Below are 22,699 nucleotides of genomic sequence, written 5' to 3'. Positions count from 1 at the left end.
GAAATGCGCGTTTCATGCACAGTCTGTTCCTTTTTTAGGGTACATCATTTCGTCTGAGGGAGTGCGGATGGACCCTGAGAAGGTGAAGGCTGTGGTGGAGTGGCCAAGCCCAGATTCCCGTAAGGCCCTACAGAGGTTTCTGGGGTTCGCCAACTTCTACCGGCGTTTCATTCGCAACTTCAGCCAACTAGCCGCGCCTCTGACTGCCTTGACCTCCCCCAGAACGGCGTTCAGGTGGTCAAACACAGCTGAGGCTGTGTTTGCCAAACTGAAGGGCCGCTTCGTTTCAGCCCCTATCCTTATAGCCCCTGATTCATCACGCCAGTTTGTGGTGGAGGTCGACGCGTCAGAGGTGGGGGTAGGAGCAGTGCTGTCGCAACGTTCTCCCACAGACGACAAGATGCATCCCTGCGCGTTTTTTTCCCATCGTTTATCTCCCGCCGAGTGTAACTATGACATTGGTAACCGAGAGTTGTTGGCGGTCAAGTTAGCGTTGGAGGAATGGCGTCATTGGTTAGAGGGGTCGGGGGTACCTTTTATCGTCTGGACCGATCACAAGAACTTAGAATACATTAGAACTGCCAAAAGATTGAACTCCAGGCAGGCTCGGTGGGCACTTATTTTCGGACGTTTTGATTTTGTTCTCTCGTACCGCCCGGGTTCCAAAAACATCAAACCCGACTCTTTATCTCGTATTTTTGACCGCTCCGAACGCCCGTCTACTCCCGAGTGCATTTTTCCCGAGACCCTAATTGTCTCCACACTCACATGGGAGGTCGAATCGAAGGTCAAGTCGGCCTTAGAAGGGGTAACGCCTCCGCCCGGGTGTCCACCGAACCGATTATTTGTGCCGGAGGGATTACGGTCTGACGCCATTCAGTGGGGGCATTGTTCCAACGTGGCTTGTCATCCAGGAGTCAATCGCACTAGTTTCTTAGTCAAGCAACGATTCTGGTGGCCTCGCATGGCTCGTGACGTCCACAGTTTTGTTTTGGCTTGCTCGGTTTGTGCCATTGGTAAGACTTCCAACCAACCCCCAGATGGGTTACTCCAACCGCTGCCTGTCCCTTCGAGACCCTGGTCACACATAGCGCTAGATTTTATCACCGGCCTCCCACCCTCCCAGGGTAACACGGTCGTTTTGACTGTGGTGGACCGGTTCTCGAAGGTGGCCCATTTCATTTCCTTGCCCAAATTACCCTCAGCCAAGGAGACAGCGTTGGCCGTCGTAGATCACGTCTTTCGTTTACATGGCCTCCCGACAGACGTGGTTTCCGACAGAGGTCCCCAGTTTGTGTCCAAATTTTGGAGAGAGTTTTGTAAATTACTGGGAGCGACTGTTAGTCTGTCCTCAGGGTTTCACCCCCAGAGCAATGGTCAAACCGAGAGAGCCAACCAAGATCTGGAAAGGACGTTACGATGTTTAGTCTCTAAGAATCCTTCGTCCTGGAGTCAACAACTTTCTATGGTGGAGTACGCACACAACACGTTGCCAGTGTCGTCCACGGGTCTTTCTCCGTTTGAATGTAGTGTAGGATACCAGCCACCAATTTTTCCCAGTCTGGAATCCGAGGTCGCGCTTCCCTCCGCTTACGCCTTTATCCAGAGGTGTCAGCGCACATGGACCAGAGCCCGTGAGACTCTGCTCCAGGTGCGTGCTCGCACCAAGGCTAAAGCCGATCGCCACCGGTCTAAGCCTCCCGTATACGTCGTGGGTCAAAAAGTGTGGCTTTCTACCAAGAACATTCCGCTCCGCTCCGTCTCTAACAAACTTGCTCCTAAATTTATTGGCCCGTTCACTGTCGTCAAAATGATTAGTCCGGTGACAGTCCGCCTCAACCTGCCTCCAGCGTACAGGAGGATTCACCCCGCCTTCCATGTATCTAAAATTAAACCCATGTTTCGTTCTACCATTAATCCGCCTGCCCCGGTTCCTCCCCCGCCGCGACTCGTAAATGGGGAACCAACTTATTCGGTTAATCGTATACTGGATTCTAGACGGAGGGGACGCGGATTCCAGTATTTGGTGGACTGGGAAGGTTACGGTCCGGAGGAGAGAAGTTGGGTTCCGGCTAGGGACATCTTGGATCACTCCCTTATTGATGATTACAATCGGCAGGTAAGGGGGTCTGAGAACGCCAAGCGGCGTTCTTAGGAGGGGGGGTACTGTCACGGTTCATGGATTCAGTGACTCGCCCTCGCTATGTGTGTGTGTGTGTAGTACGAATGGGCGCGGCTCGTCAGCATTGCTCGTTATCCTCGCTGATGAGCTGATTTAGCGCCAGCTGTGTTGAATGAGAATGTCCTATATATTGTGTGTCATATCGTCCTGTCTTTGTCAGATGGTTGTTGAGGTTCTCGGAGTTCACCTGTGTTTCTCCTCGATCTAGTGTTTGTTCCTGTGCTTTGGATATTATTCGGTTTGGAGTTCTTCTGCCTTTTGACTGTCCCTGACCAACGGTGGATACCGTCCTGTTCTGAGTTTTCGCGGCCTGACTACCGTCTGTACCTGTTCCTCGGATTCGTTCCAGCACAGTGGTTATCTTCTGGTCCTGATCTGTCTGCCCACGGAGACCTGCGCTATCGAGTCTGGTTTTCATCATCCTGCCGGCATATTCGTCCGAGACTACTGCTCTCTCTCTCTGTGTTTAAATAAACACCTGTTCACTTGCAATTGAATCTACGTCTGTTCTTTATCACCGTGACACAAGTTTTATCAAAAGTTTAGAGTGAGATTTAGGGGAGGAGCCACCCAAATATTTGCAGCAGCGGTCCCTCGACCCAACCAAATTCGCTTCAATTTTTGCTAGCAGTTCAATTTTGCCTATTGTTCATAATTGACCAGCACAAATGGAAATTATAACAATTGTTAAATCTGATAAAAAGACACATTCATCCAAATAAAATAAATAGTTATATTTAAAAAATACAAATTTATTGAAAAATAAAAATAAATTTGACCCCAAACAAGCCAACTGAACATCAGTGCTCAATGTACATAACATTGTGTCATAACAACTTGCCCTGAGCATGTATGTCAAGACCCAAACCGGTCACCTTTACAGGGGTCATCGGATGCCCATTTTCCACAAGTTGGTATGATTATTTTAGGTCTTCATGTTAAGTTTGAAACATACTTTGGTTAAAATTTCTCAATGGTCGTGTAAAACAACACCCTTTTTACCTCTTCAAAAACAGCTCTGTTCACAGTGACCCGTTTCGGTGCATGTCTCTTTAAATGATAATGAGCAACAACTTTTTGGCTTTTTGAGGATTAAAAAAAAGTGAATGGATTTTTTTCATTGCATGGTGATTGTGTCCACACACTGCAAAGACACATTTATTTGCAAATACCATATAAAAGTGTATTTTGCATCCGATGACCCCTTTAAAAGCAGTTGGAGAGTTTTTGAATGCATCAAAAATAATTTAGCACGAATTTGGCTATACTCCTCAACATCAGCTCTCACTGTCTTTGAGCACAGGCAAGAGATATCGTCCAGGAATTGTAAAATCAAAATGCTAAAAAAAAAATAAAAGTAAATGAAGATGTCTGCAAACCGCATTCATCAGATCGTGGTCTTTCAACTTCAACTCCGTGTGTGCGCGTGTTGTTTAGTAACGAACTTGCTTGCAGCGGGAACACATAATTTACCCGAAAACAACTAATTCTAATTTCTGATTGGCTGGTAGCTATAGCATTTAACTCTGTATAACTCGAGACAGATGCTATGAACTCGTCAGAGAACTTCCGTCCGTTTGCCTGCGTCTCGTCCATTAATTGTATAGCGGGACAAGTTCCCCCAATTACTGAGAAATACAAGGTGTGGCGTGTGAGCGTGTGAACGGGTTGAAATGAGACTTGAGAGCCCTGCTTCCCTTTTGAACAACCCATTTTCAAGATTTGATCCAATCCGATAACCAAAATCCGATCAGTTTACCTTTGAACAACTGGCCCTCGGGGATTACTTTTCACAAGTAAGATTTAATATTTAACATTGGCCTACCGTACAATTGGTTGTGTTTTGTGAACAAAATATTCAATGTGTCCTGTATCGTAGCTACGTGTATGGCCTTTGCAGCAAAAAAAAAAAAAAAAAAAAAAAAAAACCCGCGTGAAAATCAGTTCGGTATTCAGTGAGATATGATCAATTAAATCTGCTGGCAGCTCGTTGCACTTGCCAAACAGTTTACACTGAGCGGATAGGCAGTAGCGGTCGATAGGGCGTCTATCTATATGATGTCTAGGGAATACAGCACACTCACGAACATAAATGGACAATTTTAAAGGCGATTTTTTCAATGTTTCGATTTTTCTCCACCGTCAGATTCCATTTATTTTCAAATAGTTGTATCTCGGCCAAATATTGTCCTATCCTAACAAACCATACATCAATGGAAAGCTTATTTATTCAGCTTTCATGTTAAAAAAATGACCCATACGACTGGTTTTGTCATCCAGGGTCACAAATGACAAATATAAAAGATAAAAGTTCTTCCGAAATAAAAAATAGAGTAACATTAGAGGATCCAACCCTAACCGAATTTTACTGCATAAATATGCACCTTTCTTATGAATCCAGATTATTTAAATGTAACGTTAGTTCCATACTTCTTTTACTGTCTATGGTTCCATAATATAATCGGACTTTTTCGTCATTCTGACGTAACGCTCTACCGGAAGACAGTTTGTCGCGGCCGGAAGTATTGTGTTTTCATGTCCGGTTCAGGTTGTGATTGTTTGGCGTGTGGCGAAGTTTTTTTTAATATTTAAGTTTGAGCACCGTGTTCGTGTTTTGGGGATCCCACAAACATGACTGAGGTAAAGCGGTGAATTTGGTTAATTAGCGAGTGTTTCGGATTGGTAACGTTAGTCAAGCTGCTTAGTTCCGTGAATAGTTTGTGAATGAAAGCGGCGTGCTGTATTTCTGCACATGTGTTGTAACGTTATTCTAGATATACAAATCTAATAGTAACGTATTTCTATCTGACTAAACCGATCATCTGATTTTGATATTCTGTGTTTTTATTCCTATAGGACGTGCAGAAGCACTCGGTCCACACGCTAGTGTTTCGCTCTTTGAAAAGGACTCATGATATGTTTGTGTCGGATCATGCTAAACCAATAGCGCTGGACGAACAGAGGTAATACACTATCCTGGTAGAGGTAGAACGGGAGAATTGATCTCAGTCTGATGTTAATGAAACCAAACTGACATCTAGTTATGCTAGTTGCTCACATTATATAACTGCAATTCAAATCTAACAAGCTATTAACTAACGATAAACAACCAAAGCTAGCTGCATAAAATACCACTATTTATAGATTCATGAGTTAAAAATGTAAAAAAAAAAGATTAATTTCTTAAACTGAAATCAGTGGTGTTCAGAGCTGGACCTAATGGTTGCCCTACGACACGCATTGCCTCCACATTTTTTAATTCCCTTGGAAATATATGGGAGTGTCGCAACTATTTTTTAATGTCACTGATTGTAACCAATGCATTTTTTTTATATAAAGTTCAGCCAGTGTAGTATAACTTTCTGGCCTAGTAACTTAATGACTGAAGATTGACTGAATCAAACACACCTGATTCACCTGGAATACTTTTTTTTTTGTGATATTGAAAGTTGTGATTACTTTTTTTTCTTTTTTTTAATTTTAGTTAATATTACTTGTACCTTGAATGTTTTTAGCTTCAAAATGAAGATGGCAGTGAAGATGAAAACTGAGTACAGACCTGTGTTAGACATGCCTGTGCTGAAAGAGGGCAGAGACAAAGGGCCACTCCATGCCTCTGATCCATATGGCCAGCCGGAATACCCACTGCCTGGTACGTCTTTCTTTTTGGCCTTTGTTATATTGATGTTTTTTTAGTGATTGAAGCTCTTAAAAGGTTTGTTAGTGAAATCAGCAACTTCGATTCATCACTTTACTGTAATTGCTTTACTTTTAATTAATGCAGATACTAGTCCAGATTACTTGGTGACAGGAACTCATCCATACCCATCTGCTCCAGGTAAGACTTGAGGTTTTCAATGTCCTTTCCTTTAAGCCTGAGAACCTAGATGCTGAACAGTTTACACTGTATTTTCCTCCGAGGCCTAATCAAGATTTATTTATTTTTTGTCCTAATGTTTTCAGGAGTTGCTCTCACTGCAGACACACAGATGCAGAAGATGCCCAGTGAAGCAGGTGTTCACTCCATGGCTTTGGCTCTTCCTCCTTCTCAAGCTAGGTACTAAGCTAAACACTAATAACTCACACTACAATCTCTAATTTTCTTCTAAAGGCCCAGGTATACTTAAGAAGTTTACTCCTTTGACCTTGAGCTTGGATAGATGTGCTTGTCGTATGTGCACTTTCTAGTGCACCATTGTTTTCAAGTGCTCAACTCACTCACACATGCTAAAGTTTTGACCATTCAAGCTCTATATTCTGTGAAAGAGAACTGAATTTGCAATCGCATGCTGTCTGAAAGGCGGCTTTGCGTGCACCCACTTCTGAGCCCGGCAGCGAGAGTAGCGCATTGAGGGAGTTGCTTTTTTGTGCTTCCATGGCTTGAACAAACACGTATACACACAATTTCCTCCAAATACCCATCTCCAGGGCCTAAAACAAACTTTTTGCTACACCTGCCAATTATCCATGCTTGTAGTTTGTTCTTAATTTTGGCAACACTTGATCCATTAACACTATCTTCTATTCTATAAAAAAAAATACACGTACTGCGTTAGATTAAACTGGAAAGGTCATAGCACTTGCATATTGTTGTCCTATTTTTAGTTTAACTGCTTCTATTGTTCTCAATTGTAAGTCGCTTTGGATCAAAGTGTCTGCTAAATGCATAAATGTAAAATTTATTACTGACTGTACACTACACTTGCCTTTAATGTTTGAAATGTATTAGTTAGGCTAGTAGTTTTTGCTATGGTTTTGAAGAACTTAGTGTTTTCTTTAAGTAAAAAATGGAAGGCAATTTTTTTTTTTTTGGCTGATCCGTGACTCAAACGTAATATGGTCCTTGTGTTTTGTGATCCATTGCACTCCTATTAAAATTACCGGATCATGAGCTGCTCATGCGTAAAAGAACATGGTGTCGTGCTTCACTATGAAACAAGCAGTGCATGTATTTTTAATTGCAGCGTTTGAGATTTAATACTTGCACAAAGCAATATCATGATTTTGGTTGTATGTTGGTTAATCATGCACCCCTACACTGTTCTTGATAAAACATTTTTTAAACAGGATGTTTCAGTTTCCATCCACAGCCCTAAACTGATAAAAGTGAATTAATATGTCGGTAATTCAAGAGACAAAATCCCTTTAACCCTCTGGGGTCTAAGGGGTTTTTGGGGTCCTTGAGGTGTTCTGACATGCTCTGACATTTGTGCTTTTTTCAGTTATTTATAAACATGTTAATGGCAAAGGTGTAAATTCACTCTATAAAGCACAAACGGGGCTACCGTAATATGTGAGCAACATGTATGTACATGTTTGTATTTTTTAGAAAATAATGTTTATGCGTGGTTATTGAAAAAAGTAAAACTTAAAGTGTCTGAAATAAGGCCACAAAACACATACTAAATATGTGTCCACAAGACTTTTGACTAATGAGTGTTGTTGCCTAGAATTTTTGCTTCAAAATAATCTGAAAATCATCCTGCCTAATCATTTACACAAAACAATACATTGATTTAAATTTTATAAGACACCTTTTGTTTGGAAAGGCAATATGCGTGGAGGCGTGTTCACACCTGTGAAGACAAAGGCAGGATAATGTGCCACATATATAATGAGCTGCATATTAATTAGCCTTTTCACACAGGTGTGTGTCAGGATCCCAAAGAATGCAAGGACAAAATAAATTATCTATATATACATATTTTACAATTAGAAATTGTAACAAATTACAAATAGGTTACAATTACAACAACAATTACAATTTTAACAATATTTCAAGTGTATTTCTTTGTAAAAAGTATACATTTTATCATACGTATTAAAAAAGGTAAGGATTCATTAGTTTGAATATTGGAACAAACACTATAATAATATCTTAGTTGATGATTCAACATACCTACTTTATTTTTGACAAAACATCATACTATAGTATATTTAACTATGAGCAGAAATTGGTGAACAAAAGCTTACCTATTTAATGTGACTGTAGTCTTTTTTTACAGTCAAAACTTTATAATCTATCCAAAACTAATCACAAAATCTTGTCTAAACATTCATATTTACTCTGTAACATATTGTGTATGATATATTAGCATATACATGTGCATTTGCAGTTTGTTGCTTATACAGATATTTTATTTCAACATATTTCAGTCTATTTTTACTCCTCTTAGTAGGTTATAGCAATATAGTTTGGATGTGTTCATGTAAACATAACGTTTACTAATGTAGGTGCGAGAGTGAATGAACGGCACAGACAAGCGCTGTATAACTGTAGTAAACAAAGCGCTCGCGCCTGTGCCGTTCATTTATCATTTAGCCTACACACAGACACGCAATTCATATTTAAACTGTCTTTTTGCGGTTTACAGTCAGACACTATTCAATATCGCGATTAGAACAAAGCACTTAAGAATAAACGACTTACTACATCAGCTGGATCCGTTGCTCCTCGAAATGAAACTACCAGTACTTCTGGTACATTTTCCAGGGTTATTAGTATTATTCCTCACAGCGTAGGGATACACTGTGTACACAGCTGTAGTAAGATACTTACTAAACACGATGTGTCTTATAATCCAGCTGGTGGGCGTTGGCATGTTTGAATGGCTTGCCTTAGATCATTTGCATCTGAATTCCGCGCGCTCTCCGTGCGCGTGGCACATTAACGCGTAATCGGGTATAATGAGCTGGAAAGAAAAAGACTGACATCTCTCTATTTTCATACAGATTACTTAAACTGAGAATATTTGTTTTTTTATATTAATTAATTCATTTAAAAGAAGAGAGTTCAAGCTTCATTATGGAAAAACACTCGTGCCTGTATGACAAGTATTCGCGGAATTACAGTTATTTTTCGGACGCGTTTCAGAATGGACTTAACTGACCGAGAGAAGGCAGAACTTGACGCGCGTCATGTTGGTTTTTCTTAATTTGGCGAAAAGCACAACAGTGTTTTTGTGAGTATCCACAAAAAAATAGACACTTATCAGGATCTAATGATGTACAACACTTAATATGTAAGATCAAAATCAACAGAGTATTTTGAGTTTCTTTTCCACTGATAAGAAAAATCTTCCCGCGGGAAAGTCGACCTCAGAGGGTTAAGGTTGCTTTAGCGTTTGCACTGTAATTGTGATGTAATCGCATGGGTTTTTGAATATCTAGGAATGTGGTTTGAGTGTTTCAATCGCAAAACCTTTTGGACCTTGTTCTACTCCTGTATTTAGTGCTGTTCACTTGTTGTTTGATCATTTTTGAGACAAATTAAAGTGTAAATTATTTTGAGATGTTTTTTTTTTCTTTGCTTTGTAGGCAGGAAGCCAGTCGAACTGCAGCCAGTGTGGCAGATATCCACAGACATGCAGGAGGTGCAGAGAGATCTCACCCCCCACAACACACACTGGTGAGCACCACCTTTCATTTTTGTATTTTCAGTTTTCATTAGGGCTGCACGATTTGGGGAAAATGTCATATTGCGATTATTGAGGTCAAGATTGCAAAATGCGATTGCGATATAATAAACAAATGGTTTCATAAGTCTACTTGCTTGTTTCTCAAGGAAAATGCACACTCAGATTAGTGATAATGCTGGAATGTGTATTTCTCAACTCAAACTAGCAACAACTACTAAATGATTGATAACACCAATATTAATCAATAAGCCATTGATGTCTGGATAAAAATTACCCCCCACAATTTTGAACATTAATTATAGCCATCCAGCATTACAGTGATTCTGTCATTACAATTGGAAGCTATCAATTTTTTTAAACATTTATTAGGATTCAAAAAATAACAACTTCCTGTCTGACAGGTAGGACATATACAGAAATTGAATAAAGTTATCAAATAGTCTGTGCTGCATAAATTTTAAATTAAATATAGATTAATCCTTATTAAAGTTACAAAAGTTCTTTATTCAAGAACAGTGAGTTTTCTGTTCCTTTTGTTCTTTGATTAACGACAGAGATGATTAGTGGCTACTGTGTACTGTCCCTTTAAGACCAGCTGTTCCTGGCAGACGTGGATCTCACGCGCCTCGTTCTCTCATGAGTCAAGTCTTTACGTTCATCATAAGACTGCTCTTATGTTATGAAGATACTCAACAAAAAGACATTTTGGCATAATTGTGTGTTCTTGTTCGTTCAAGCGCGAAAGAGAACTGTATTCTGGCATGCTGTCTTGTGCACACGCATGATACTGGTGTGTGTCTTTCTGTGAGTCGCAGTCAGGAGATTCACAGGCAGCACGCTCGCTCTTTTTTTTTTTCTTCTTTTTTTTGTCTTGTTGTGCATAAATGGTTTAAAAGCATTTGCATGAATAAGAGCGGGATCATGTAACACTAGCCAAATGATGACAAAAATTAACCCCCGTGCTGCGTTAATTGCGTTAATAGCCCTAATTTGTTTAGGCTGTTTCATAAATGGCAGCATTTTGCATCATATAATCGCATAGGCTTCACATCAAGATTGCGATGATTAATTGTGCAGCACTAGTTTTCATTTAAAAGTTTTAGTAATTTTATGGGCTTTAATTAGTTTAGTCAGTTACTGAACGTGATTTTAATAGTTTAAAAAAAAGCACCTTTCATCCACTCAATTCTGTTTGTTTCTTGAAAGCTTGTTTCCTTGATTCCAATGTCATTTCATGAATGAGAGATGACTGACCTTATCCCATGTGTATTTTAGTAGGCTACCTAAACCTCACAAACTTTAATGGGTCATTACACCGGTGGAGAAATGAATATGTATTGAAAGTGGGTCATATATGTTGTAGAATAGTATCATAAATTTCTAATTTGGGACCTTCTTGGCCGATAAAAGGCAGAAAATGACTTTTTAGTGCCTGTGGATTGTAGACAACAATCCCCATAGTGCATTGCAATACTCAGCTCCGCAGACCACTCCCACTACAGTAGCTAGCTTAACTGCAAGATATTTGTGCAATGAACCAGCCACGTTAGCGTGTTAACAAAATGAAAATAAACTTACTTTACAGAAAGACGACCATTTGACCCTGTAGGCTTTGGCTGACGTTGCCAGTTGACGTTAGGTATTTTAAAGTAGGTCTCCAGGACGCCGCTATCCATATGGGGTGCGAAACTCGGGTGAGCAACAACACACACGTCCGTGTCATCCTCCGATTCCGTAGCACCGCTGGAATTCTCGGCAGCAGACAGACTCTTGTTCTATGTCCATTGGCTCACAGTGAGAGCACAGGCACCACCAATCTGCCCCAGCTCGAGCCATTGCGGGCTCCTCGTCCTCGTCTCGTCGGCTGTGGTGACAGCAGCTTCAGCCGCCTTCGGTTCCTCCATAGCCCTCAGCTGCTCGTCGCTATACTGTGGCTCATAAAGGCAGCCACGAACATCCGTTTCTACCATAACTTCGTCAAAATCCAGATCCTCCATAATGCATCCGTCTGCGTATTCAGTACCTTCGTCCATATTTTCAAAAAGTTTCTGCCGGTGAAATCAAACGCACCGGCACTGATCTGTGATAGCTCTGTTAGCGCATTAGGTCCAACCCCCTATGGGTGGGTTTGAAAGGGTGGGAACTTGTGCTTGTAGTCTTCACAGAAATCCCCCCTTTTTACACTTCCTCCTACAATGACGTAAAATGACGATTTTTGGGTCATTGTAGGAGGAAGTGAAAAAGGTAAATAGAGGATTTCTCTCGTCTCAGGGGGAAATGAAAGAGTGTTGCACGACCATTCAATAGTATGACTGGATTTCTAACAAAGGAAATCATAATGCAAATGGGTTGAGTGACCCTTTAATAATTTTTTACATCTGTGTAGATGGTTGCACAGTTTTTCAAAGATGAAGCATCAGCTTTTCCTTTTCCTGTTGCAGTCTCTTATGGATGGAGGTACAAAGAGTTCTGGCCTGCTTCCAAGAAAGGCTCCTACCATGCCCAAACCTCAGTGGCATCCACCATGGAAACTGTACAGAGTAAGTGCGTTGTCTCCCTCCAGGAGTTAATCAGCATATTTTTTCATATCACTCAGGAGTACTCCTGAATAGAAAGTTTGTCTTTGTGCTTCATGCTATGTTGTATGTCTGTGGCTTTATTTTTAAAGACCATTATCGCACAGGTCCAAAAGGGCAGTTTACAATGATGGTGTTTCATTGGTAATGATGTTCTTCTCTGGTTGTCTCTTAGGTCATCAGTGGCCATCTGGGCTGGGTGAGATCTATAGCAGTGGAGCCTGGAAACCAGTGGTTTGTGACTGGATCAGCAGACAGAACAATAAAGGTGATCTATGTGACTTCAGATTAGGGCTGCATGATTTTATATATATATATTATTTATTTATTAGGGGTGGGAATCTCTAGGCACATTTTGATTACGATTCAGAGGGCTGTGATGCTAAAACGATTATCTATGCATCTTTTTTTGTGTGTGACTTTTTGGTACTTTTAAAGCAAAGTATTTATAATGACCCATACGGAATTTACTTCCAATATCTTTTATTAATAAAACAAATTGAAGTGATTTGGCAAGTCATCTGTAAGGTTACATTTGCCAGCATATGTCCCAACATTGCAAATAACCAACAGGAAAATAAATGTGTGCCTGTACTAGCAGCATACTTGTTGTAAATTAATACAAACTTTAGCATATTCTGAATCTCTAACAAAAAATAATAGACTTCTAACTAGTGGTCGACCGATATATCGCCATGGCCGCTAACAATATAATGTTTAAAATATAAAGTGTGTATGTATGTGTGTGTGTGTATATATATATATATATATATATATATATATATATATATATATATATATATATATATAGATATCGGCCATCGGCCACCCTGTTCTCTAAGATATTGCCATCGGCCATCAAAAAACCCATATCAGTCGACCACTACTTCTAACCAACATCCTCCTGTTATGTGCAATGAGTAATATAATCCTACAGACAAAAAATAAATAAACATTTTGCTGTAGCAAAATCACCAACAGCTTTCATACAAAAATATAGAATTATGTACCAGCAGCTTTCATACAAAAATAATGCTTGTGGACTTATGCATATTCTGAATAATTAGTAACATACAAAGCTGCCTGTTATACACAAATAAATAATAAAGTGTCTAAGACTTATGATTTGAAATTGTTGCTGTATACCACAATCAAAAACAGCTTATACAAAAAAAAGTAAATGAACATCTGCAGAGAGCGCAGTTAAAATGTAACTTTTTGTGACTGGCATTGCACTGATACACACTGACTGTAGAGGGCAGTACAGTAAACCTACATATAACGTACGTATAACAGCTCTGTTTACAGCATATTGATGTGAAAACAAAGCAACCCAGAAAACAGCTCTCATACAAAAAAAGAAAAAAGGCCACAATGAAATTATGCCAGTTTTCCATATGTTGGGTTTTAACAAAGAGGGTGCCGTTCGGATTTTGCGCTCAGACATCATGCGTCTCTGTTATGCGCACGCCACAGACTGTCTGTCTGCACTTACGTGTTTCAGAGTTATGCCTTTTGTGTTCCGTCAGTATTATGTTATTAGAAGAAAGAGAGAACTTTTTTTAGAAAATCGATTTTTGACATTTTTGAATCGATTCAGAATCGACCGCGCCGTGATGCATCTAAGAATCGTGTATATATATATATATATATATATATATATATATATATATATATATATATATATATATGTATGTAAGTATAAAAAAAAGCGTGTCAGACTGCAACTCATTCTGTGTGGGAAAAAAATCTCTCGTGTTGAATTAAGGGCAACTTAACTAGACAATAACAGTTAAACACTTTAACAGTTAAAAAATACCTACGTTAATGCAGGATTTATTTGACCCCATGAATCACCCGTAGTTCAAGCCAGGATGCTGTTAGCCGATTATTCAGAATGATATCGGGTGATACCGATATTTTACTTAAGGAAAAAAAATCTCTCCCAAATAATGCTGCAAACTATACAGAGTACTCTCATTTGGTACACTATAAGATTAGAGGTTAAAATTAACAACAGGGCTATTATATTCATCTGCTTTTTATTATATAATATTTACACTCAAATAAAACCTGACATGTTTGTATAGACCTCAGTTGCACATAAGGTAGATTTCATAAACACTTCTTCATGACAAATTTATTCAAACATGCATATATAATTAACAGTAAATAATCTCTTCTCTAGTGGTTTTACAGCTAGCTAGCTAACTAACAAACAAACTGAACACTGGATAACTTTCCTGAGGTAAATGCAACATTAAGTGATATTGTTTAGAAGTAGAGTTGTGACGTTCGTGAACGAACCGATTCTTTTGAACGGCTCATAAACATGAACGATGGGAGCCGAGTCGCGGCTGGAGGGGAGCCGTTCTTTCTGTCGTTCTTTTTTTCCTATGCGTGTTTCACACAGATGCACACAAATTAGCTCCTCAGTTATAGGGGAAGGGGCGCACCCAGTGCAGGGGTACTACTGCCTAACAGCATGATGATAGTAGTTGTGCATGCGCGCCCATCCTTTACGTGAGTACTCCAATGGAAAAAAAAACCTACGTGCCTTTGTCATTGGGTAGGAGCGGAGTTGTGCGCGCTGCCGTCAAGCTGGCTTCTTAAAACTGACTAAATATTTAAAAAGAGCCAAAAGAGCCGTTTTTTTTTAATCAAAATGTACTTGTGTGATAACAATGTTCTTGTGTGGAAGTGTTACTGTTTGTAGTAAAAGCTGATTTGCACAGAAATTCATTGCAGCCGGCTTTGTTTTTTATGTTTATTTGTGAGTAGGTATTGTATGAATAACATAAGTCAACATAGCTTTACACATACACACACTTTGTACTAAAGGTGAATCCAAAATAGTGATGTCACTTTCTAAACAGAGGGATGTTGTGCAACCCTATGGTATATAGTCCACACATGACAAATGAGGTAATAATCTATATTTCAGAAAAATTCAAACTCAGATATTGGTGTGTGATATCTGAGTTTAAATTATTTGACTACAAATCTCACCTCATCATTCCTCCCAGTGATTATTTCCAGGAAAAACTGAGATGCCCTCAAGCTGGCTTCTTAAAACTGATTAAATATTTAAAAAGAGCCAAAAGAGCCGTTCTTTTGAACGGCTCTTTGTAAGGAACGGATCGCCAAGATCCGGATCCCCTCAAAGAGCCATAAATCCCATCACTATTTAGAAGCTGTTTTGAGGTTTTTCCACGGTTGAAACCGATTGAGTGATTACATGAGTCATGATACGGATTTCGTCAAGTTGTACTGTATCTTTCAAAAAACCTTCTGATATTCATGCATTTTTTTTCTAGATACAATTTGTATTCAAGTGGAAGAAAAAAAGACTCGCACTGGTTCTTGAACTGAGGTGCTACTGCCTCACTAGCTGCGTTTACATGGACCCTTATAATCGGATTGACGGCTCAATCGGACTGAAAAAACCTTCATGTAAACTACTTAATCGATCTGATTGAGCTCGATCCGATTGGAATTTCGATCGGATTGAAAGAAGTGGTTTATTCCTTTTGTAATCCGATTGAGAGAACATGTAAACACTGATTGGTTTGAAAAAAACCCAAAAGAATTGCGCATGTGCAATGACGTTGAAATAGCGTAATGACGTATGCTGCACGGAACGAACTGTTCTTCCTCTTGAATAAAGTGTCATCTAAATGAGTGTCCCGTTATTCTAAAATTCTAATTTCACTCAGCGTCTGTGAAGTTGAGCTGGACAACGTCCCACCAGTCCTTGTTTCAGACTCTCATCCACAGACGACTGGTTTTGGACGCGGGGTTTTACTGCGTGATAAATATAAGCTGCACGGCAAAACGATTCATATGCTCATTGTTTCCAAATCATGACCAGAGACGGATAAATATTAAATCTGCTGTTTAAAACAAATAAAGAACCGATAGAGGAGAATAGTTATGCGCGGACAGCAGCAGTATTCATGCAGTGTGCGCATTAGGGCTGGGTATTGTTAGGAATTTCACTATTCGATTTCGATTCGATATTGATGTATTAGCTTCGATATAGATTCAATAATTAGTAAATACACAAGTAATTAAGTACCTGAGTATATTTTTAAATAATGTGTGCAGTATTATCAATGTTTAAGAACAAATTGACTCAGCATGTTTCCTTTCATGGTTTATTTAGCAGAACAAACTGTACAATATTGTACATGTGTTGAATACAAACCACAACTGTAACAGGTGCTTTATTAACACACCTTTAAAGTGCATGTAACTGTAATAGAAATTATATTTCTTTCTTCCTATACATTCAAGTTATAAAAGAAATAAAAGTAAACCGAAACCCAAAATGTGCATACTCATAAAAAAAATCGCTTCGTGAGGCACACGCAAGGACTCTCGCTCTCTTCCTCTGTTGTGCACTCGCTACTCGGTTTGGAGCTTGCGAGCTCTAGATTTCGGGAGATTTTAACTAATCTGCGGACATCATGGATCCGCTATCAATATGCGGGAGACTCCCTGAGACTTATTGTTGTTATCATTTAGGGGGGCATAGGAACATTTTGAGGTAGCTTCAGCCCCCCTAAAATAGGCCTAACGACGTCCCTGGTTGGTGGTGCAGGCTTGAACGGAGTGCAGCTACTGTCCGCATTTTGCTGTTTTGGTAATGCGCGTCTTGTACAACGCTGAACGCTCTCACTAGTGTTGCCCACAGCGCCGCCACTGGCCGGTGGGCTGAATCGATTCATAGGATTCGATGAATCGATATTGAATTGAGAAACAAATAATTGCAATGCATTGATGAATCGTTATTTTTACCCAGCCCTAGTGCGCATGTCAAAAAATCGATTCCGATTTGAAACTTTTAAGACAAACGTGCACATCAACCCGATTACTTTATTCATCGTATGTAAACACCATGTTCTGATTCATCAATCGGATTGATTTAATTCCGATTGAACCAAAAGGTGTCCATGTAAACGTAGCTACTGACGGATCTGTCACGTCACATTTAAGAGCAGCCTGGCTTGAACTGCGGGTGATTCATAGGGTCAAATAAAGCCTGCATTAACGTAACTGTATCACTGTTTATTATGCCTCACTGAATAGTGTTAAAGTTTTGTTCTGTAATGCCAGATCTGGGATCTTGCCAGCGGTAGACTGAAGTTGTCTCTGACGGGTCACATCAGCACGGTGAGAGGTGTGGCCGTCAGCACGCGCAGCCCTTACCTGTTCTCCTGCGGGGAGGACAAACAGGTTAAATGCTGGGATCTAGAGTATAACAAGGTACAAACCTTAAATACAAACAATGTGCATTTAATTTTAAACTTTACCTAATAGATACCGACCAATATAGATACATCTTGATTTTTGTATTGTCCACAGGTAATAAGGCACTATCACGGTCATCTGAGTGCAGTCTACGACCTAGACCTCCATCCAACCATTGACGTATTGGTGACCTGCAGTCGAGATGCCACAGCAAGAGTATTACACTTTTTTTTGTTTTTTTGATAACTGATCATGAACATGTTATGCAAAGTCTTATGTTTGTTTTCTTTGTGTGGTAGGTTTGGGACATCAGGACCAAGGCAAATGTTCACACCCTTTCTGGACACACCAACACAGTGGCTACAGTTAAATGTCAAAGTGCCGAGCCACAGGTGATTACAGGTATGCATACATTCAATTTTTTTGACTCTGCCTTTTGAACATACTTCTGCTGCTGGTGCATTTTTCAAGGAAATACCATGTAGGTTATATCTAGGTTATATTTATGTTTCATGTGCTTTATATCTTGTCTTTAGGAAGTCATGACACCACCATTAGACTCTGGGATCTGATCGCTGGCAAGACAAGAGCCACACTGACTAACCACAAAAAGTCTGTCAGAGCGTTGGTGCTCCATCCCAGGCAGTATGTTGAACAAAGTCATTTTTTTAAGAAACATGATAAACTAATATAGAGTAGTGTATCTGTAAATGGAATAAAGTAATAAATTAAGGCCCTATGAAATGCACTTTTTTCTCATTTTGTTTTTTAGCTTGACATAATCTGCATTTCCATTCCACATTAAAAAAAATCTGGATTGTGTTTTATGGTTAAATTGAATTTATTCATAAATTAATTTATTCATGTTTTTAACATGAAATTATTATTATTTTTTAATTTAAATTATGTATGATGTAAATTTCATTTATCAGATCAATGGCTTCAATTCAGAGCTTTACAGCATAATTTTGCAAACATACTTTACAGCAGTTTCACTGTAAAATGGCGCTTTTCCACTGCATGGTATGGCTCAGTACGGTTCTGCTTGGCACGGCACTGTTCGGCTCGCTTCGCTTTTCCACTGCGTTGTACGGCTCGGTTCGCTTTAGCTCGGTTTGCTTTTCCACTGCAGTAAGTACTGCTTCAAAGTGGGTGGGATTATAGACTGATCGTTATAGTTTATCCGCTCCTCAGCAACCAACGAGAGGAACGTCTGCACTTCCTCCACTGATCACGATTCAGCCATTTTTTTTTGGGAGGTTTTTTATCTTTCTTTTTTCTTCAAGCAAATAGTTCCAAAACAGGTGCTACAGCGGTGGCTGTTACTGGCTATTTAAATCTAGAGGGTTTGATGTCTTGTAAATACAATGACGCTGATAGTGACAATTCTGTCTTACCAATCAGTGATCTGCAGTGTTTTCACGTCACATTTTAGTATCGGTACGGTACGCTTGGAACCTCAACAGAGGTGGTACCATTTAAAGCGAACTGTACAATTCAGTGGAAAAGCGGCACAAAGTGAGCCGTACCGTACCGAGCTTTACCATGCAGTGGAAAAGTGCCGTAATTCAGTGTTATTTTAGTATAGTTCAAAGTATAGTATTTATTAATATTTTGAATGGGCTTTTATTAAAGATTCAGTTTTAAGTTGTAGTCTTGTGATTTTGTCTTTTTTATTAGTTTTCTTTATATTTATATAGGCCTTAATTTATAAGTTGTATTTTTAGTGCTTCAACTTTAAGCTTATCTCATTTACTTGTCAAAGCAACATTCATTTTCCTTTAAGTTTTTCCATCTAAAATGTAATAGTTTTAGTTAAAAATAACAACCATGGACCAAATCATAGCTGTGCTGACATTCAGTGTAAAATGTTCATGTCAAGGTCCTTGCACACTCAGAGCCCGAAATGTATGCGTTTTTTGTATTTGTCATTCGGTGGCTCTGAAATGTCAAAACACCTATCAAAATGCTTGCTACGGATGTGAAAAATGCAGAAAATCGAACCTGATTCGAATTTTTTTTATGACGTATGAAAGTTTAGGAGGCAGTGTAAGTGTGATTGACATAACTTGAGGTCATATTAATTTTTTTTAACGTGGGAAAATTTCGGACAAGACTTTCGGACTCCGTGTCAGGACTAATTTATTTAATATAATTATTAAAAAAAGTTACAATTTAGATTGGACATTAAATTTTACTACATAATGTTTATTTTTTTCATGCATCCAGTTAAAAAGAGAGCTTTTATTTTGGTAATATTCTGACTGAAGACCTTTTACTATTTATATATGTTTTGCAATAATTTGTCGAATTTAATTCAGTTTGCGTTTTCCATATCACAGAAAGCGTATGGCCTTAATCAAATAAATCATAGTTATATATTGTTGGTTATCTCCTACACTAACTTTGAGTTCCAGTTCCCCAGATCGTATCAAAGTATTCTTGTTTTTTTTTTAAATCATATCCTCTCATTAACAGGTACACCTTTGCCTCTGGCTCTCCAGATAACATTAAGCAGTGGAAGTTTCCTGATGGGAACTTCATCCAAAATCTTTCAGGACACAATGCCATTATCAACACACTGGCTGTCAATTCAGATGGTGTTCTGGTGTCAGGAGGTGAACTACTCCTTCAAACTTTTTATTTTGCAAAGCCAGTCATGCTAAAAAATTTATTGTATTTAAACCATATTGAATTTTATTTTCTACATTTGTTTCCCCTTTGTCTTGTCTGGGGTCTAATTAACTCCACTTCTAAACATATACTTGCAAACTTCCATAATCACTTCCATTCAGGGGAATCCGGCCGCAATTTTGAAGTGCGTACAGCTTCATCAAGTGGATGAGGGAAGTTTATTTGGACAGACCTTCGAGACTCAATTTTGTCAGAGGTAGCGAGTCTGATATGTACACTTTAGGCAGATCCATAGACGCAATGCAACATGATTACGACATTACACCCAATGAATTTGCAACCCCGTTCTCCATGGTGGGCACCATAGCAGATTCCAAGTGATCAAGGGCTCAGGTTGTTCCATTTAAACCCATGGCAATGGTTCTGCCAGTTGTGGGATCTCGCGCAACTCAAGCAATGATGGTCATCCGTGTGAACAAGACAAAGGGTAGTTAGTGAGGGGAAAGGCATAAAAAGTGGACTTAAAAGCAGCCTTTTTTTTAATTCACTTTTGTCCCTCAATTGTTGCATCTTGTCCTGACTATCCTTTCTATTGTTTTTCACATCAGCTGATAATGGAACTATTCACATGTGGGACTGGAGGACTGGCTACAACTTCCAGAGGATTCATGCAGCAGTGCAGCCCGGTTCTCTTGATAGCGAGTCAGGGATTTTTGCATGCGTGTTTGATCAGTCTGAGAGTCGGCTCATAACCGCAGAGGCTGACAAAACCATTAAGGTCTACAAAGAGGATGAAACAGCTGTAAGTTCCCAGTTCACTAGTAATACTTGTTTAAAACTAAGTATAATAATGAATTAAAATAAAACATTGACTGTTAAATGTTTATGATGGAAAAAGGTTATAGTGAATTTAAAATCCTTGAAGAGTTCTCCAAACACTTAAATTCTAGACTGAAGAGAATTGCCTTGATGTGATTTTTGCAATTTTTCAGTTTTAATTTTTCATTAATGGATATTTTTTTTTCTTTCAGACTGAAGAATCACACCCAGTTAATTGGAAACCTGAGATCCTGAAGAGAAAAAGATTTTAGTGTTGCTTTTTTTTGTATTTAATTTTTCTATCCTTTTCATTTTGTTATATTTTAGCTGGCTGATTTCTATAGCAATGTCTGCTTAAGGAGTAAACAAACAACAATTTAAGTGAAGTCAGGAGACTTGATATCAGATGAGACCTTTTCCTTTGCTCTACTTATCTAAATTACAATATGAATATTGCGGTTGTATACACGAGGAAAGGTTTCTTCCCTGTCTACTGCAAACACCATTTGCAGGTCTATGTGACACGGTCTGCCCATTTATTCATTCTGAACTTCAAGAAATCCTACAGAATAATAATATAGGCTACTATTTTGGATCTATGGAATCTGATCTCAATCAGAGACAAACAATTCAAATGTCATTTTGCATATGTACTTAATTGACTTTTCCTTTTTTTCTTTTTGGTCAATTTACAGCGAATTCCTGGAAATTAAAAAAAAGGAAATAACCTTTACCATGTATCTCTCATGTCTGGAAAAATGTTGTATTTCCTGACATAACATTTTGTAAAATAAAGAACCCTGGTTTAAAACCCATTGTTTTCATCCTATTGCACTGATCATCATCATTTCATGAAAGGCATAAATTCAAGAACAAAACGTTGAACCTCTAGTGTCCTCATTCACAAATAGATTATTTTTTGTGCATTATATACTGTTGTCCGTATCAGCTTTTGCAGTTTCTACAATTATCTGAAAAGTCATATTTATTTAGAAAACAGTTTTTACTTAATTCACCTTTTTTCTTTATCCTTAAACCTTTATTTTTAAAATATAGTCCATCTAAACCAGTGTTTCCCAAATCCCAACCTTGTTCCATATATATATTTCTAGTCTTATGCTGTCTCCCAATTCAAAGGCTGCATTCTTTGAAAGCGTGGCCTTTGAAGTCTGAGTCCTTCAAAGGTCGGACATAGTATTGTTAAATGGGATGGGTTAGCTAAAGCCTAGTTCACACTACATGATTTTAAAACGTCGGGCTGAACTGTGCGGTTCACACTACATGACTTGCTCTCTGAGAAATCAGGAGTGTTCAAGTTGATGAGCTGTTCACACCACACGACACAGCGTGATTGATCCGCAACAGGAGGTAACGCACTACACGAGTTGACAACAACTCTGTCACCCAACGATTCTATCTTGTCTACAAATCTATCTGTCTAATGTCTATCTTGACGCGAAACAGCACGCGCCAATACACAGCAAAGAACAACACAACACGCGAATATGGACGTCAGACAGAAACTAGTGCTGCAAACTGTTTGCGCGATGATTTGCTCTGAGAAAAAACGCAAAAAAAGAAAAAATAAGAGAGTATGGGGGAAAGAGTGGATCTGCATACGCGAAGAGCAGGTCTGTGCTACAGAGAGAGTTGGAGGTGAGTACAGCATGTTTATAGCCTATCGGAGATGTAGCTGCATGTTTATGTTTAGCTGATGGCAAAAATCACGTATTTACCCGGTGACCTCAACTCATGCGTTGCTGTGATTGGCTGTTGCTCATGACATCAGTGAGATTGAGTTGTGCGACAGCTCTGGA

The 22,699-nt window shown here is 39.1% G+C and overlaps 1 protein-coding gene across 1 annotated transcript; it reads left to right on the top strand.

Annotated features, from left to right (window-relative positions):
- Window positions 1-4,668: 4,668 nt before the first annotated feature.
- plrg1 (pleiotropic regulator 1) lies at window positions 4,669-21,693 on the top strand. Its single transcript, XM_077232425.1, has 15 exons — window positions 4,669-4,822; window positions 5,039-5,145; window positions 5,698-5,834; window positions 5,967-6,020; window positions 6,146-6,239; window positions 9,500-9,590; window positions 12,042-12,140; window positions 12,352-12,444; window positions 17,295-17,444; window positions 17,544-17,645; window positions 17,729-17,831; window positions 17,966-18,074; window positions 19,908-20,047; window positions 20,672-20,865; window positions 21,095-21,693. Exons 1-15 carry the CDS (start codon window positions 4,814-4,816, stop codon window positions 21,152-21,154), a joined length of 1,542 nt encoding a protein of 513 aa, XP_077088540.1. The 5' UTR covers window positions 4,669-4,813; the 3' UTR covers window positions 21,155-21,693.
- The last annotated feature ends 1,006 nt before the right edge of the window (window positions 21,694-22,699 follow it).

The sequence above is a fragment of the Siphateles boraxobius genome, unplaced genomic scaffold, assembly GCF_051911475.1.
Source record: "Siphateles boraxobius isolate OS27281-9 unplaced genomic scaffold, OSU_SipBor_1 17, whole genome shotgun sequence".
Taxonomy (NCBI): Eukaryota; Metazoa; Chordata; class Actinopteri; order Cypriniformes; family Leuciscidae; genus Siphateles; species Siphateles boraxobius.
Note: the sequence above shows the minus strand (reverse complement) of the source record. Positions and strands in the feature narration are given on the sequence as shown.